The 15,874-nt window shown below is 43.2% G+C and overlaps 1 protein-coding gene across 3 annotated transcripts in view; it reads right to left on the reverse strand.

The window, feature by feature from the left end:
• TTC39B (tetratricopeptide repeat domain 39B) overlaps window positions 1-15,874 on the reverse strand; it is a 118,236-nt gene that overhangs the window by 77,987 nt on the left and 24,375 nt on the right. For all 3 annotated transcript variants that reach the window (XM_074994099.1, XM_074994101.1, XM_074994100.1), the window contains one exon: window positions 6,504-6,538. In XM_074994099.1, coding sequence (XP_074850200.1) covers window positions 6,504-6,538 — 35 coding nt within the window. The remainder of the gene's footprint in view (window positions 1-6,503; window positions 6,539-15,874) is intronic.

Here is a 15,874-nt window from a genome sequence, read left to right on the forward strand (position 1 = left end):
CTTCACATTGTGAGTGCCTGGTAAATACGAGGCTTTCAAGGTTATATTGTTGGCGACGCACCAGTTCCACAATCGGACTGCTTCCGCACATAAGGCAAGCGACTGAGCTCCTCCTTGCCGATTTATATAAAACATGGTGGAGGTATTGTCTGTACTGATCCCGACTACTTTGCCTTGTATATGGTCTCGAAAGTGTCTGCAGGCGTTGAACACTGGTCTGAGCTCCAGTATATTTATGTGCAGTGACTGTTCCCTGGAGGACCACAGTCCTTGCATCACCTCTTCGCCCATGTGTGCTCCCCACCCTATGTGGGAGGCGTCTGTAGTGAGGAAAACCAATATTTGTGGTTGGTGAAAGGGCACCCCTGTTAGCATGTTCTTGGGGTTCACCCACCATTGCAGGGATCTGCGCACCTCTGTCGTGGGCGACACCACCCTGTGAACGGTATATGCTGCCAGTATGTAGACGCTCGCCAGCCAGTGCTGCATGCTGCGCATGTGTAACCTGGCGTTTTGTACTACAAACGTCGCTGCTGCCATGTGGCCCGGCAGCTGTAAGCACGTCAGAACTGGCACCGTAGGGCTGAAGGTGATGACCTGCACGAGGGAACCGATGGCTCAAAAGCATGTCTTTAGTAGATAAACCCTTGCTGTGATAGGGGCACGTATAAATTCTGTGAACTCTATGTCCTGTGTGGGGTCTATCTTTGATTTTGCCAGATTGATGACCAGGCCCAGCGAAGAGAATGTGCCTGATGTGACGCGTATCATGCGAAGTACCTCCTCCTTCGAGGCCCCTTTCAGTAGGCAGTTGTCCAGATATGGGAATATAAACACCCCGTCTGTGCAGGTAGGCTGACACCATTGCCAAGGTCTTGGTGAAGACTCTGGGGGCCGAGGAGAGGCCGAACGGCAGAACCTTGTATTGAAAATGTTCTTTGCCTACCATAAACCGGAGAAAGCGTCTGTGAGCCGGGTGGATAGTTATGTGGAAATATGCGTCCTGTAAGTCGAGGGCTGCGAACCAATCTCCATCGTCCAGTGCCGTAAGTATAGAGGCGACTGTCATCATCCGAAAGCGTTGCTTGTGCAGGTACCGGTTGAGGCCCCGAAGATCTAGGATGGGCCTCCAGCCTTTTTTTTTCCCCGTGAGGAAATATCTGGAGTAGAACCCTTTCCCTCGAAGTTGCTCCGGCACTCTTTCCACTGCCCCTATGAGTATGAGATGGTCTACCTCCTGCTTGAGTCTCGCTTCGTGGGAGGCATCCTTTAGGTGGGGCCTGGGTGGGAGCGGTGGGAGCGACTGGAAGGGGATCGCGTACCCCGTGGCTATGATCTCCAGCACCCACTTGTCTGTGGTGATCCTTTGCCACTGGTCGTAGAATGGTCGGAGGCGATGGTGGAATAATAGCTTCGGATGACATTGCGCGATGGTAGTGATGGTGCAGCCCTGGATCTGTGTGTTAAACTTGTGGCCTTTGGCCCTGCCCTGAGGACACATGGCTCTGTTGGGAACGTCGCCTGGGAGTTCTGTATTGCTGGTGCTGTTGGTGTCGCCCTTGCTCGTAACCCCTGTGGTACTGGGGACGCTGTGGTTGATACTGGTATCGTCTTTGTTGGGGGTAATACTTTTTCTTTCTGTATGGAGGGGTGTAAATCCCCAAGGTCCTGAGAGTAGCTCTTGAGTCTTTACTGGAATGAAGGACCGAGTCGGTTGATTCAGCAAACAAACAGCTTCTGCGTGTCAAAGGGGAGATCGACGATCTTCGCCTGCAAATCCCTAAGGATACCCGATGTTTGGAGCCAGGACTCCCTGCGCATCACCACTGCCATAGCTGTTGAGCGTGCTGCTGTGTCCACTACGTCTAGGGCAATCTGAACTCCCGTCCTCGAGGCTGCGTAGCCTTCCTGCATGATGGCCTTGAGCACCGGCTTCTTGTCCTCTGGAAGCGAGTCCATGAGGGAAGTCAGCCTGGAGTAGTTGTCAAAATTATGGTTTGCTAGATGCGCTGCGTAATTCGCCATTCTCAACAGTAGGGTAGAGGAGGAGTAGACCTTTCTGCCGAACAACTCTAGTTTCTTGGCGTCTTTGTCCGTTCCCCCTGTCTTGAACTGAGAAGTTTTCGACCTCTGTTGAGACGATTCCACCACCAGAGAATTTGGTTGCGGGTGGCTGAACAGGAACTCCATGCCCTTCGCCGGGACGAAGTATTTCTTGTCCGCTCTCTTGTTTATAGGCGGAATGGATGCAGGGGTCTGCCATATCGTGGTGGCGGACTCCATGATTGCTTCGTCGAGCGGTATAGCTATTTTGGAGGAGGCCGGAGGTCTCAGGTTTTTAAGGAGCTTATGGTGCTTCTCCTGCACCTCTGCTGTTTGGATGCCTTGCGTGAAGGCCACCCTTTTAAACGGCTCTTGGAACTGTTTGATATCGTCTGGAGGATGGACGTCCCCTGGGGCCGTGGCCTCGTCAGGGGAAGATAGTGAGGAACCACTAGGGTAAGCCTCTCTGGACCCCTCTGGGTCCTGTTGACAGTGATACATCCCCTCGCTGGAAGCTAGCGAGGGAAAATCTCAGGGTTCCAGAATCACCTCCCCTTGAGATGTCTGTGTCTCTGTCCCTGCTCGCGATTGCCCTCGGGGATATGGAACCGTCTGGGGGGGGATCTGTCCCTGGGAGTATGCCTATGGTGTCTATGGCCCGCGTGATAGGGGCGACCATGGCAACACGGGCACTGCTCCTGAGATGGGGACCTGGACCACTCTCGAGGCGCATACCCCCTGCACCTGGGGGAGCGAGATCGTCTGGATAACTGAGATACTGGAGAGACTGACTTTTGGTAGTACTCCAAAGGTTCAAAGCCCAAAAAGGGCAAAGGTGGTCCGAGCCATGGTGAGGCTGGCTGTAGGAACGGGGATGGGGGCTCAGGATAGGCTGGGGGTGACCCCTGCCTTCTTTTTTGGGTCCGCAGCATGAGCGGAGGGCTCCGAGCGAGCAGCCCTGCAGCCCTGTCTGGAGAAGGGCTGTGGTGCCGGGTTTTCTATGCTGCCTATCCCCTCCCCTGCGGGGCTGGCTCCACCCCCTTTCGCATCGGGGATCTCGGCCCCGTTGTCTGCGCCGCGCTCGGCACGCTCCGCTGCGGTGCCGCGCGGGTGGTCTCCCCCGGTGCCTGCAGGCCACGTGCCTGCACGCTCTGCACCGCCGGTTCCCCAGGCATCGGTGCCGCTGCCTGCGGTGCTGCTGGTTCTGGCACTTGCCTGGCCGCTGCCCTGCCCGCGGGGCGGGGCGGCTGTTTGATTATCAGAGGCTCAGCCTCTGCCACGTGCGTCTCCGCACCGCCGCCGCTCAGCTGTAACTGCGGCTGGGGGCTATGCGCTCCATCCGTCCCGCTCACTGTGGCTGCCGGCAGGGATCGGGTTGATGAGAGCTTCCTCCATTTTTGTGCTGACGGGGTGAGGGAGGCAGCTTTCCTTTTATGGGCCCCTGCAGGTCCCTCCTGCTGCGGCCGCTCCGGCACGTTTGGCTGGAGGGCCTTGTCAAAGAGCAGCATTTTGAGCCGCATCTCCCTGTCCTTCCTTGCTCTGGCTTTGAGCTTAGCGCAGAAGGAACATTTCTGGGTGACATGAGATTCCCCAAGGCACCTTATACACTGACTGTGCCCATCGGAGGCCGGCATAGCTTCGCGACATGACTCTCACTTTTTGAATCCTGAAGAGGAAATTATGGTGAGTCTTTGAGATGTTAATAGGGTACTTAGCACCTTCTCTGTGCCTGTTCCCCTCTCTGACTCAGCCTGCCACGGCAGGAGGCCTAATGGCCCTCCGTCCCCGGGCTTCCGGTGCTCCGCTTGTTACTAAGACTGGAAGCTTTACTCCTTCCTTTTTTTTTTTTTGGAAAACAATAACAAGCTAACTTAATCTAAAAGACTGAAAAAGAAACTCTAAAACACTTTAAGAACGTTAAATACGCTGACTCTGGCCGTAGCCTGAGCAGATTCCGTCTGCAGCTGACGGCGGTTAAAGAGGAACTGGCGGGGACTGGATCGCGCACGTGGCCGGGAGTGCGCAAGGGAGCGGCGTGTGCCGGCGCATGCACGGTCCGGCAGAAACTGCTGGAAAGATCCGACCTGCGGCGCTGGGGCGAGCCCGACACCTAACGTGGAGCACCCACAGGGACACTCGTAGAAGAAGAACTGGTTACTTAGGACACATTTGTCAGAGAAACACTGACGATAACTCAAAGGGTGCCTCTTTAATCTTAATATTAGGAAGAAAGAGGCGCTAGTGCATGTGGTACATTTAAAAGAATCTTTTACAGTTAGCATACTCAAATACTAAAGATCTGTGTTCTACATAGAAGACGATATGCATGTTTGGCTTCAAAATGATTCCTTAAATGATCCAGAATTTCAAGTACTTCCTTCACACGATTTGATCCTGGAGTCCCTTCCACTCCAGGTAAAGAGTCTTGACTCAGTCCTGCAAACTGAGGAATGATGTATTCCAAAGAGATCATGCAGAGCCTAAAACTTCACATTTCACATTAGAATCTGAAAATGGGCCAAATCCCCCCTGACTGATCTGACTTGTTTTTTCCCCTCTCGTCATATATGCTACTGATAATGGGCCATTTCCACCCTGACTGAATAGCCCTTGTCAGCTCCGGCCCTCCCTTTTACTGGCCCCACCCTCTTTAAATACTCCTCTGAACCCACCCACCCGCACTCATGCATCTGATGAAATAGGTCTTTGACCACACAAGCTGATGCTCCAAAATATCTGTTAGTCTATAAGGTGCCATAGGACTTCTGTAAATGTTAATGTCTTTCTCATGTACGGTTAAAATGAAGATATTTAAAGCCTACATAAAATTGACCTATCAGTTGCAGTTGTCTGAAATAGTGTAGTTATGATAGCAGTAAGGGCGTCAATGGTGAAATGAAAAACAAATTGTATCCATAACCCTGTGATAATGGCACAGATGAGTATGTGGATGGTTCAGCAGCTGGTTCAGGCTTTCAATATTATGATGTTAAACCCAGATGCTCACTGTTATTTAAGTGAACAATTCCCATTGCGTTCAATGGGAGTTAGTTGCCTATATACCTTTGATGATCTGGACCTTAGTCTGAAATTCAATTAATACTGAAGATGTGTCCATGACATATGCCATTAATCTAGTTAGTAAAATGAACCGGAAGAAAAAAAATCCAAGATTACATGCTACAGATCATGTGACAGGAGTGCCAACTTAAACTCCTATTTTTGCAACATTTTTTTTAGAGTATATAATTTTAATTCTGCATCTTCACCAGCCATTTTTAAATACTGCCTCCAGTGGGATCAGTACCTTCCCTGGTGCAGAAGTTTTCTAAATTGAAGAGCTGGTATCCCACATATGAAGCCCATCAAGGGATTTATGAACTTGACTCATAAGGAATGATCCTCTCACTGAGTCTTTTTTTGTTGAGAAAACTGAGAACTCTTCAGTCATGCTTCAATGCCAAGAACCACAAAAGGATCTGGATGTGAACAGTAGTTACATGGAATACCACCTCTGAGGAATGAGTGTGGATGATTGCTTAATTCTGTGCATTTCTGTTCACTTCGAAGACAATGGTGGAACCAGTCAGAGAGCTCAATACGGCACTACTCAAACTGTATTTTCCTAAGATTAGTAATAGTAGCTATTCCTCTTGGTTCAGAGTAATGGAGCCTTCGGCTTCTCACAGAGAGCTCATATGTATGAAGGATAGGACCAGAAGCTCATCCTGTGAGCTCTCAGGTTGTGCATTGCCCTAACAAAGGTGGTTTTAGGATTAAAACACCTGTACAGTTCAGGTCTTATTCTCCTGAGGTCATGGATACAGATTAACTTAACTGGTACCTTGACTTAGAAGAGCTTTGAGGAGTAAAGGGACCTTGAAGTTGCCCCAGCATTTCCAAGCACCGGTGGGTGAGCTGCGGCTAGACCCGTGCCAGTACTTCAAAGTTTAAAACTTCAAAGTTGCCATTTTGGGAGTGGGGGTAGGATTTGCTTAATGAAGTACTGCCTATGCATCGCAGCACTTCATTAGCGAACTCCCAACACTCTAATTACCATCCTTGCTTCGAAGGAAGGTGGTAGTGTAGACAAGCCCTATGAAGGCTATTTAATGGTAACTTTACTACTGTTTATACTGTACTTCTTCATTAGATTCTCCAGAGCTGTCAGTATGGCACTAAACTACTTTGCCAACAAACATGAAAATTATAAAGTAGTGTAAGGAAATGCCAAATCCCCTCCCCCACAAAAAATACTGATGCTGCCCTTCCCATCATTTAAAAGCACCACTGGGGGTTCTGGAAATATAAATTACCACTGTACATTTCTCCCAGTGAAATAGTGGATTTTATCAACACAAAAAAATATGTGGTGCATAGTAAGAAAACAATAATTTAGCATGTTGTATAACTCTATACCTAACATGGAAAATAATTTTAAATAGTAAAATTGTACTTACACTGGGATGCTTTCAAAGGCATCTTCAAAGTTTTCCTGCAAAATAATAAACCCAGAATTATTTTTCAATAAATGAAAAGGGCATGTGTATGTTTGTTTTTAAAAGGATAAAGTTATGACAAAAACCAATACAACTAGAATCAGACTGATTTTGTTCTGTCACCACAGAAGCAACTCACAACTGGGTATTTATTACTAACCTACTGTTGCATGCTTTGGTTACAATGTTAACTACTTTAGCCTATTAACCAACACTCTACCATAGTTTATTGCCATTAAAATGTGGAGTGAACTAGTGAGACTTCCTATTTTCAGTCACACCCCACAAGCAAAGTTGTCCCTTCAGTTGATATTTATGGTCCAGTAATCACCTTAGGCTCATACCTTCTGTTATAAAAACTATAGTTGGTATAAATAATATATTTAAAATAATAAATATAAAATCTTCACTGAAATACTTAATAGAAAGTTGGAGCTAAAAGTCGCCTACAGGGTAACTGTATTTGTTAACCAGAGAAGACAGTTTAAACTTGTATTCTGTCCACAAATCCTCTCTCTCACAGTCCTTTAAATTGAAGTGTCATAGAAGACTGCAGTAGTTCATCTAATGTAGTCCCCTGCATCCAGGTCAGAACTATGTAATTAAATCATGCCTAACCTATGTTTGTCTAACCTGTTCTTAAAAACCTCCAAGGATGGAGATTCCACCACCTCACTTGGACATTTGTTCTAGAGCTCATCCACCTTGAGAATTAAGAAGCTTTTCCTCATGTTCAGCCTAAACTTTCCTTGCTGCTTGTCCTACCTTCAGGGGTCAAAGAGAGCATTTTTCCCCACCTCTTTGAAACTACCATTTATGTCTCCTCTAAGTCTTCTCTTCAACAGGCTAAACAAATTCATTTTTTTTTCCAATCTTTAGACATAGGTCACATTTTATAGACTTTTAGTATTTTTTTAATTCTCCTCTGGACTTTCTCCACATCATTCCTGAAGACAATGCTCTAGCTCAGGCCTTATCAGTGGGCAGTACAGCAGAAGGATGACTTCTTGCGGCTTGCTTACAGGACTCCTGATGTTATGTACCAAAATAATGTTCTTTTCTGCAACAATGTTACATTGCTGACTCATATTTAGCCTGTGTTCAACTACAAAATCCCCAGATCTCTCTCCATAATACTATTTGCTAGCCATAGTCCATTTTATGTGTGTACAATAATTGCTTTTTCCTAAGGGGAGTACTTTGCATGTGTCCATATTGAATTCCACCCGATTTACTTCAGACCATTTCTACGGTTCATCCCGATCACTTTGAATTTTAATCCTATCCTCCAAAGTACCTGCAACCCATCCCAGCTTGGTATTGTCCACAACGTATCCATTATCTAAATCATTTATGAAGATATTAAAACAGAAACAGACTGAGGAACGGTCCCTGAAGCACCCCATTCAATATTCTCTTTCAATTTGAACACCGATAACCACTCTCTTGGAAAAGTTTTCCAACTATTTATGCACCCACCTTAGTCTCCATCTAAGCTGTATTTCCCTGACTGGTCTGTAATTCCCTGGGTTGTCCTTATTCCCCTTTTTATGGATTGGCACTACAGATGTCCTCTTCTAGCCCTTGGGAATCTCTCTCATCTTTCATGATTTTTTGAAGATATCTCCTCATTCAATTCCTTCATTATTCTAGAATGTACTTCACCAGCTCCTGCCAACTTGAAGACATCTAGCTTGCCTAGGTAATTTTTAACTTGTTCTTGTAACTTCAAATGCCAGAATAAACTGATAGATACTATTTTTAACTGCAACACTAAAGTCTTACAGCATTACGCTACACAGGCAATTGCCTATATGTTATCATTTTCCTTTAAATATTGAATGTAAGTTATTTGCCATTCAGGGAAAACAACATTTCAAGAAGGCAACTAATTTCTTCATTCGGTATCAGTGGAATCTGCTGCTCCACCAAGCTTCAAACAACTGAGATAATTGCAACAGGTGAAACACCATATTCCAATCTTTAGGTGTAAACAAATTAATATGATTAAAATTTAGGTTTTATGGATGGACCATTTGGAATCCACTTTCTCTCAAATGAAACTAAGTAGTTGCCACAAAGCTGAACTTTGAGATACATTTATATTTACATCTTCAATTAGTAAGTCGGTTTTTCACTCAGAAGTGAATGAAGTCCTATTCAACAGGTGGCAAAATTAAAAGTGAAATGTTATGTAACTGATGTAAATCAATTTGAAGAGCTACAGCAGTAAGCAGATGCTCGTATTACTTTTTCTGATATCTTCACATCATATATAAAGATAAAAGTTGAACATTTGTGTAAGATGTGTAAGATAAAAGTTGAACATTCAGGTATATTGTTAAATAAAATCCATGCATCAGCAAAATCATTCAGCTAGTTGAAATTCATAGGTCAACACAAATCATGAAATGTGACTATAAACACAAGTACGTGTTCTGTGAAAGACTGGAAAGGTCTGAAAAAGACTGTGTGATGTGTGGTTTTAATTTATGTTGCTGACTGACAGATCTTTATTGGTTCTTATTTGCAGAAGAGCTCAATTCACGAATTTAAATTTAGAAAAGGAGTGTAAACAAAGCAGTCAGTAGAGGGCATGGCAAAGACACTCATCCACAAACTCTTCCACAACAACAAAGTGGTACAAGACTTGATTAATTAATGGTGTCTCAGGGATTTATTTTACTATTATATAAACACATTAAGTATGTTATGCAGATTATGTTTCCAGGAGATGGTAGCTGTAAATGAATTATATTCTGAAGTTGTAACATTTTCATTTGGAAAAACAGACTTATTTTGAATTGTAGAATCCAAGGGCTGGAAGGGACCTCAGGAGGTCATCAAGTCCAGCCCCCTGCCTAAAGCAGGATCAACCCTTACCAAATCATCCTAGGCAGGACTTTGTCAAGGTGGGACTCTACAGATGGAGATCCCACCACCTTTCTAGGTGACCCATTCCAGTGCTTCACCATTCTCCTGGTGAAATAGTTTCTCCTAATATCCAACCTCCACTTCCACCTCCACCTCTGTAACTTTAGACCATTGCTCCTTGTTCTGCCATCAGTCACTACTGAGAACAGTCTCTCTCCATTCCCTTTAGAGACCCCCTTCAGGAAGTTGAAGGCTGCTATCAAATTACCTCTCACTCTTCTCCTCTGCAAACTAAATAAGATAAGATAATGTACCCGCTCTTCCAAAAAAAATTGACATAATCTCATCAACCTGGTACAAGAAAGTATAACTTACATCAGATGCCACAATGACAAACACAGGCTATGTCAGGACTGGGCTGAGCAAACTTTTTACATTGGGCCCCCTCTTTTCATCCCTGCAATTAGGCAGGGCCCCCCAGTCTGCTGAACAAAATCCAAACAATGGAAATTTCTGTTATATTTGTAAGAAAAAAAAATCTTTCAGCATGTGCCAGTCTATGTGAGGCAGCAACATAAACTGAAATGGTGCAATTAGAGAGAAGGTACTCACTATACAGATGGAGGCAAAGCATGTTTGAAGAACTACCTCACCCAGCCTCACAGGCAGATATTAAAAAAAAAAAAAAAAAAATCACTCTAAGAGCCCTCCCAACTCCAGCAGTGCCAGGTAGGTAACAACATCAGCAACAGACCGTTTTGTTTAAAGGGCCCCCTGCCCCTTTTCCAGCCCTCCCAAAGAACTAAACAAAAGATCAACATACTGTAACTGCACTTCAGAAAACAAAGCCTAGACTCTCTTGGGAAAATTGAAACTAGGGGCATTGCCAGTGCCAGTGAAAGCTTAACCCAACTCAGCTGCCTCTGCAAAATGTGAGGGGGAGAGAGACCACAAATGACAGCAGAGACCACAGGGGGCAGGGAGGCAGGCAGCTAAGCCAAGAGAGACTACAGGAAGGAAACAGAGGGCCCCTGTAGCGGGGTGGAGTAGACCATAAATGAAGCCTGCCCTCTGTCGGCAGAGAGGCAAGCAGCACACAAGCAGAAACTATGGGGAAGCAGCAGCAGGCCCCCATGCGGGGGGCGGGGGGGGGGAAGACAATTGTGCTGTGCCCCCTTATGAAATTTCACACACGCACCCCAGTTTGCACACCCCTGATCTAGACTACAGAGCATCCAGATTGCCAAGTGCATTCTGTCAACATTAAGTCAAAAGAGTGCAGCACTTCTGTCGACAGCTGTACCTCACTCACCATGAGGAAGAATGCCGCTGTTGACAGAGATCTATTGAAAAAAACAAACACCAGTCTGGACACTCCGGGGGGTGGGGAGGTCCTTCTGTCCACAGGAAAGGCCTCTGGGACTCCAGGCAACCCTGCCTGCTGTGGTTCTGGCTGGCCATTTTGCCTATAGAGCAGCCGAGCAGTCAGGCCACTCTTTGTTGATAGAGCAGACAGCTCTTCTGATCCACCCTGGACGCCATCTGTCAACAGGAGTTTTGTTGTAAGAGATATCTTCTGACAAACTTCAGCTGACAAATCCCTATAGTCTAGACATAGCCACAGTGTAAGAACATAAATAAAACAGACTAGAATCTTACTCTAGATAGAGGAGAAATTTGCACCAATTTAAAAAAAAAAAAAAAAAAAAGGGACAAGGCCTGAAACTGCCATTCATCCCCAGGATGTTCTGCCTTAGGGGCAGCATTAATTTGCACCAGATCTTCCCTTCTGCTTTCAGGTCAACTGAAAGTGGCATAAAACCGCACTGAAAAAAATAGTTAAGATAGGTTGTCTAGGATGGAGAAGTTTAATTATAAAGTGTCTATTATAACCTATCAAACTCATCTGGCGTATTATTCACTACCGCACATTTAATAGCACTTTGTTCCATTCCTTTGGGATCCTTGACTAGGGATGCTAGGTGCTGTCACAAATCATATAATTTTTCATCTAACTGCCATTTATCATCTGAAAAAGTCTTGGATAGGAATAAGCTAGAAGGTACTAAATCAAAGTAGCAGGAAGGATATAACCAAATTTGAGTGAATTCAGAGAACAACAAAAATCCATTCTGTTTGACAGACATGAACCTGACAGTCTACTGTTGAGCATTCTCCATGAATGGGAACCTACTCCTTCCTGAATCAAAATAGGTTGAGTTTGCTGACCTTCTGGGAATGCTGCAAACCCAATCCAGCTTTTTTTCTTAATCTAAGTTTTACACAACTGTATGAAGGAATGGCAGAATATGTTTCACTGGTCAGTTACTATAAATCTCTACTAGCTAGAGGCTTCTGGCACAGAGCCTTGTGCCTCCCAAAACGCATGGGTCAATAAGACATCCTCTGGAGTAAACTATTGCCATAAGATGAACTGAACTTTAAATTTTGCTCTAGATGCACAGTTTTAAAATAGTTATAAAAATGATTTAGTAGCAGTAAATATAATTAAAATTTATTAGCAGCACAAAACATATGAAGTGAATTTTAGTGCGTCTGATAAACAGTTCTGAGGAGTAAGGAAATTAAAGAAAGAAAAGTCTGCTGACATCTGTCTTCACTACCACTCCTCCTTAAGAAGAAAGGGGACAAAAAACGAGCAAATTACAAATGCAAAGAATGCCTCTCAGTGGCCATGTCTACACTAGCCCAAAACTTCGAAATGGAGTTTACTAATGAAGTGCTGAAATACATATTCAGCGCCTCATTAGCTTGCGGGCGGCCGCAGCACTTCAAAATTGACGCAGCTCGCCCAGACGGGGCTCCTTTGCGAAAGGACCCCAGCTACTTCGAAGTCCCCTTATTCCTATGAGCAGATAAGGGGACTTCGAAGTAGATGGGGTCCTTTCAAAAAGGAGCCCCATCTGGATGAGTCGCGTGGCAGTGAGCCATGTCAATTTCGAAGTGCTGCGGCCGCCCACATGCTAATGAGGCACTGAATATGTATTTCAGCGCCTCATTAGTAAACTTTGAAACCATTTCGAAGTTTTTGGCTAGTGTAGACATTGCCAGTATAATATTATTGTGAGTAGTTAGCCAATATTTGGGGCTTGGTGACTTGTTTCAGTTAGAGGGAGAAATTAAGGATGAAATCAGGTTTAATGAAATTCTGTTTATTTACAAAGAATGTACAGTTTTGTTTCGCTGAACACAATAGAAATTGGACAACAACAGATGTTTTTTCCTCAGAGTTACAAGTCCCCATCCAGCCATCATTTTGCCCATAAAATGTACTCACTTTTTCTGAAGGGCATACCTCTCTGAAACTACTGCTTCTCTGTCACTGCTGCCTCCTTGCTGCCTTCAGCTTTTCTGAAGATTTCTGCTATTTCCCCCTCTCACACATGCATTGTTCTATCAAACAATATTGTCTGCCTACCACTGTTCCCTGTAAGCTGTGCACTTGTATGGCCACTCAGGAGAGATCGAAATGCTGCCCAGCCGATTAGCAGAGCGCCCACAGATAGGTTTTTTGTTACTGGTGGTGCACATTCACAGATATATCAGAGAACATACAAAAAAAATGTTTTGAGTGTGGATGGAGAAAATGCACTCCTGGCTGGAAAAGATTAGAGGGAGAAATGCACTTCATAGAAAATGATTAAGTAGGCAGTACAATTTAATAAGGAGGCTTGAAAGTGTACAGGAAAGTCTATACTACATTCTACGTAGTTATATTTTTATGTATCTGATGCTTAAAGAGAATGTCAAGGATGCTTTCATGCTGCATTAGAAGTGACTCCCTATCTATGAAATAGAAGCATTGAAAACAATTAGACTTTCTTGGACACCAAAAGGACACACGTAGTCAAATTAACCCCTAGGATTTACACATCAAAAAAAAAATACAGTAAACTCTTTCCTATCTGGCAGCCCCAGAACTGGGAGGTTGCTGGATAGTCAAATATTCTGTGTAGTAAAGAGGTATATCTAGCAATGCATAACACTAAAGAAAAACAAAATTAGATCGTAAGAAACAAACAAAAATGTATGCAGCGTACTTTATTTAGTAGCAACAGTAATACTGAACACTTTAAAAACTTACACTGTATTTGCTAAATTTATTTGTATTTACTTTCACTATACCTTACTTAGGGAAAATATAATTTACTTAGGGTTAAAATGCCAGTTATTTGAGAGTTCTAGATGATAGAATACTGGATATGAAAGAATGTACTGTCGTTTAGAAGAAATGTGCTCGTAGTTTGTTAGAAGTTGGGGAGGCAAGGTTTAATATTGCTTGACAAAGAAATACAAAGCAAAGCACATGGGCTTACTGGGATTTTGTCTTAATTTTTAATAAGAGAAAAAAGATAATGTATTTACAGGTTACTAGGACTCTAAGTGACTTCTTACAAACATAGACTGGAAACCATTACCAAACTGAAAAAAAAAAACAAAAAAAAAAACCAATTCTAAGAACTTGACCAATGAAACAACCTGTTATGAACATCTTTCTTCTACATGCTAGCAAACCAATGTTTGTGTCACAGAGGACAGAATCCAACTATTACTTAAAATGAAGAGTGTCAGGTAAATACAGTTATTTCTGACTGCAAGTTTTACTTGGTTATCTATCAAAAACAAGGGTATGTTTCATGGGACCCTGGGTCTCAAAGGTCTGTTTTATTTTGGAATGGAATAGTTTGTATAAGGAATGTGACAGCAGGAGCTCAATACTGCTGAAGGATTTGGGGAACGTGTCCTTCAGAGATCATTTGCACAAAAATGCAAAGGTGTGCATATGTATTGTCTTGTAAACAAAGCCTCATGGGAGCTGGGGAAGCAATGAGGTTTTGTCTATTGTAAACAACATGTTGTTGTAAAGTCACAGCTCCTTATGCTACATCAGTGTGCTTAATGACCACAAATGTGTAATCGACATATCATATCCAATTACTTGGTCTGATTAATGGTAAAGCATTTCACTCTAAACGTTGCATTACTGCTTCTGCAATTAATCCTGCGAGTGGCGAAACCACTGGCGTCCCTTTAATTTGCTTGTATATCTGACCATCAAACATAAAATTAGTATTGAGACATAATTCAACGAGGTCCATTATAGAATTATGACTAATAGTTTGAGTTAACTGGGGCTCATCAGTCTGTAAAAGTTCATTTAATGTTTGCTTAACTAGCTGCAAGTCAATTGATGTAAACAACATGGTGACATCAAAGGAAACCATTAATTCATCAGATTCAATCTGTTCTCCTGTAATTTTTGATAGAAATTGTATAGAAGAGGTGACCAAATGGAGTGAATTTACAATTAGCTATTTTAAGTGCTGCCATAATTCTCTTGATAAATTATAAGTTGGTGTTCCTGGGAGGAAAACAATAGGTCGTAATGGGATGTTCTCTCTATGAACTTTAGGTAGTCCATAGAATCGCGCTATATTTGAGTCATTTGCTCTCATCTTCCACTGCTCTTGTTTTGCAATCTCACCTTTATCCACTAAGTACTTAAGAGTTTAGTTAATTTTGTTAGCTAACTGTGTTGTGGGGTTGACGTTCATTGGAAGATAAGATGTTCGCTCTTCCAGAAGTGATTTAGCTTTGTTAATATAATCCTGTTTGTTCATAACAACAGTAATACATCCCTTGTCAGCTGGTAGTATCATGATACTTTTATCAAGGCATAGAAGCTTCAATGCTTTTGGTTCCATTACAGTGAAGGTGTTTAATTGTTTATTATGTGTCATGAATGGAACAATTGTTTGTCTGATTTCTTGTTGCATTTCACTTGGCAGTTGAATAGTCTTCATTGTGCCTTCCAAATTGGCAAGAAATTCTTTATATTCAGCTTGCTTATAATTTAATCCTCAAATAAGAATATTTTGTTCTATATCAGATAATATTCGGTTTGAGAGGTTCTTAATCCAAAAAACACTTATCCGTTTACGGTGTTACCTTCAATAATTTTGAGAGTTTACAATCGAGAACATCCCTTTTCTTGTGTTTGACCTAAGAAAACAGATTGACTTTGCCACTCTCGGGATTAATTGCAGAAGCAGTAACGCAACGTTTAGAATGAATTGCTTTACCATTAATTAGACCAAGTATTTGGATATGATATGTTGATGACGCATTTGTGGTCATTAAGTGCACTGATATAGAACGCGCTCATGACATTTTAAAACAAAAACAATTAACGGTACCATGTTTACTATCGAAAAAGAATGCAATCAAAAACTGCCGTTTCTTGATGTGTTAGTGAATCGCAGTGAAACATCTGTAGATAGAAAAGAAACAAAACACATACAGACCAAATTCTCAGGTTTTTCAGTAACCATCCTGTCAGTCATAAAAGCTGTGTAAGAACCCTCTTTAACAGAGCTAAAACGCATTGCAGCATGGATTTATTATGTGAAGCTGAAGAGAAACATCTTAATCACATA

This window comes from Carettochelys insculpta, chromosome 5 (assembly GCF_033958435.1).
Source record: "Carettochelys insculpta isolate YL-2023 chromosome 5, ASM3395843v1, whole genome shotgun sequence".
Taxonomy (NCBI): Eukaryota; Metazoa; Chordata; order Testudines; family Carettochelyidae; genus Carettochelys; species Carettochelys insculpta.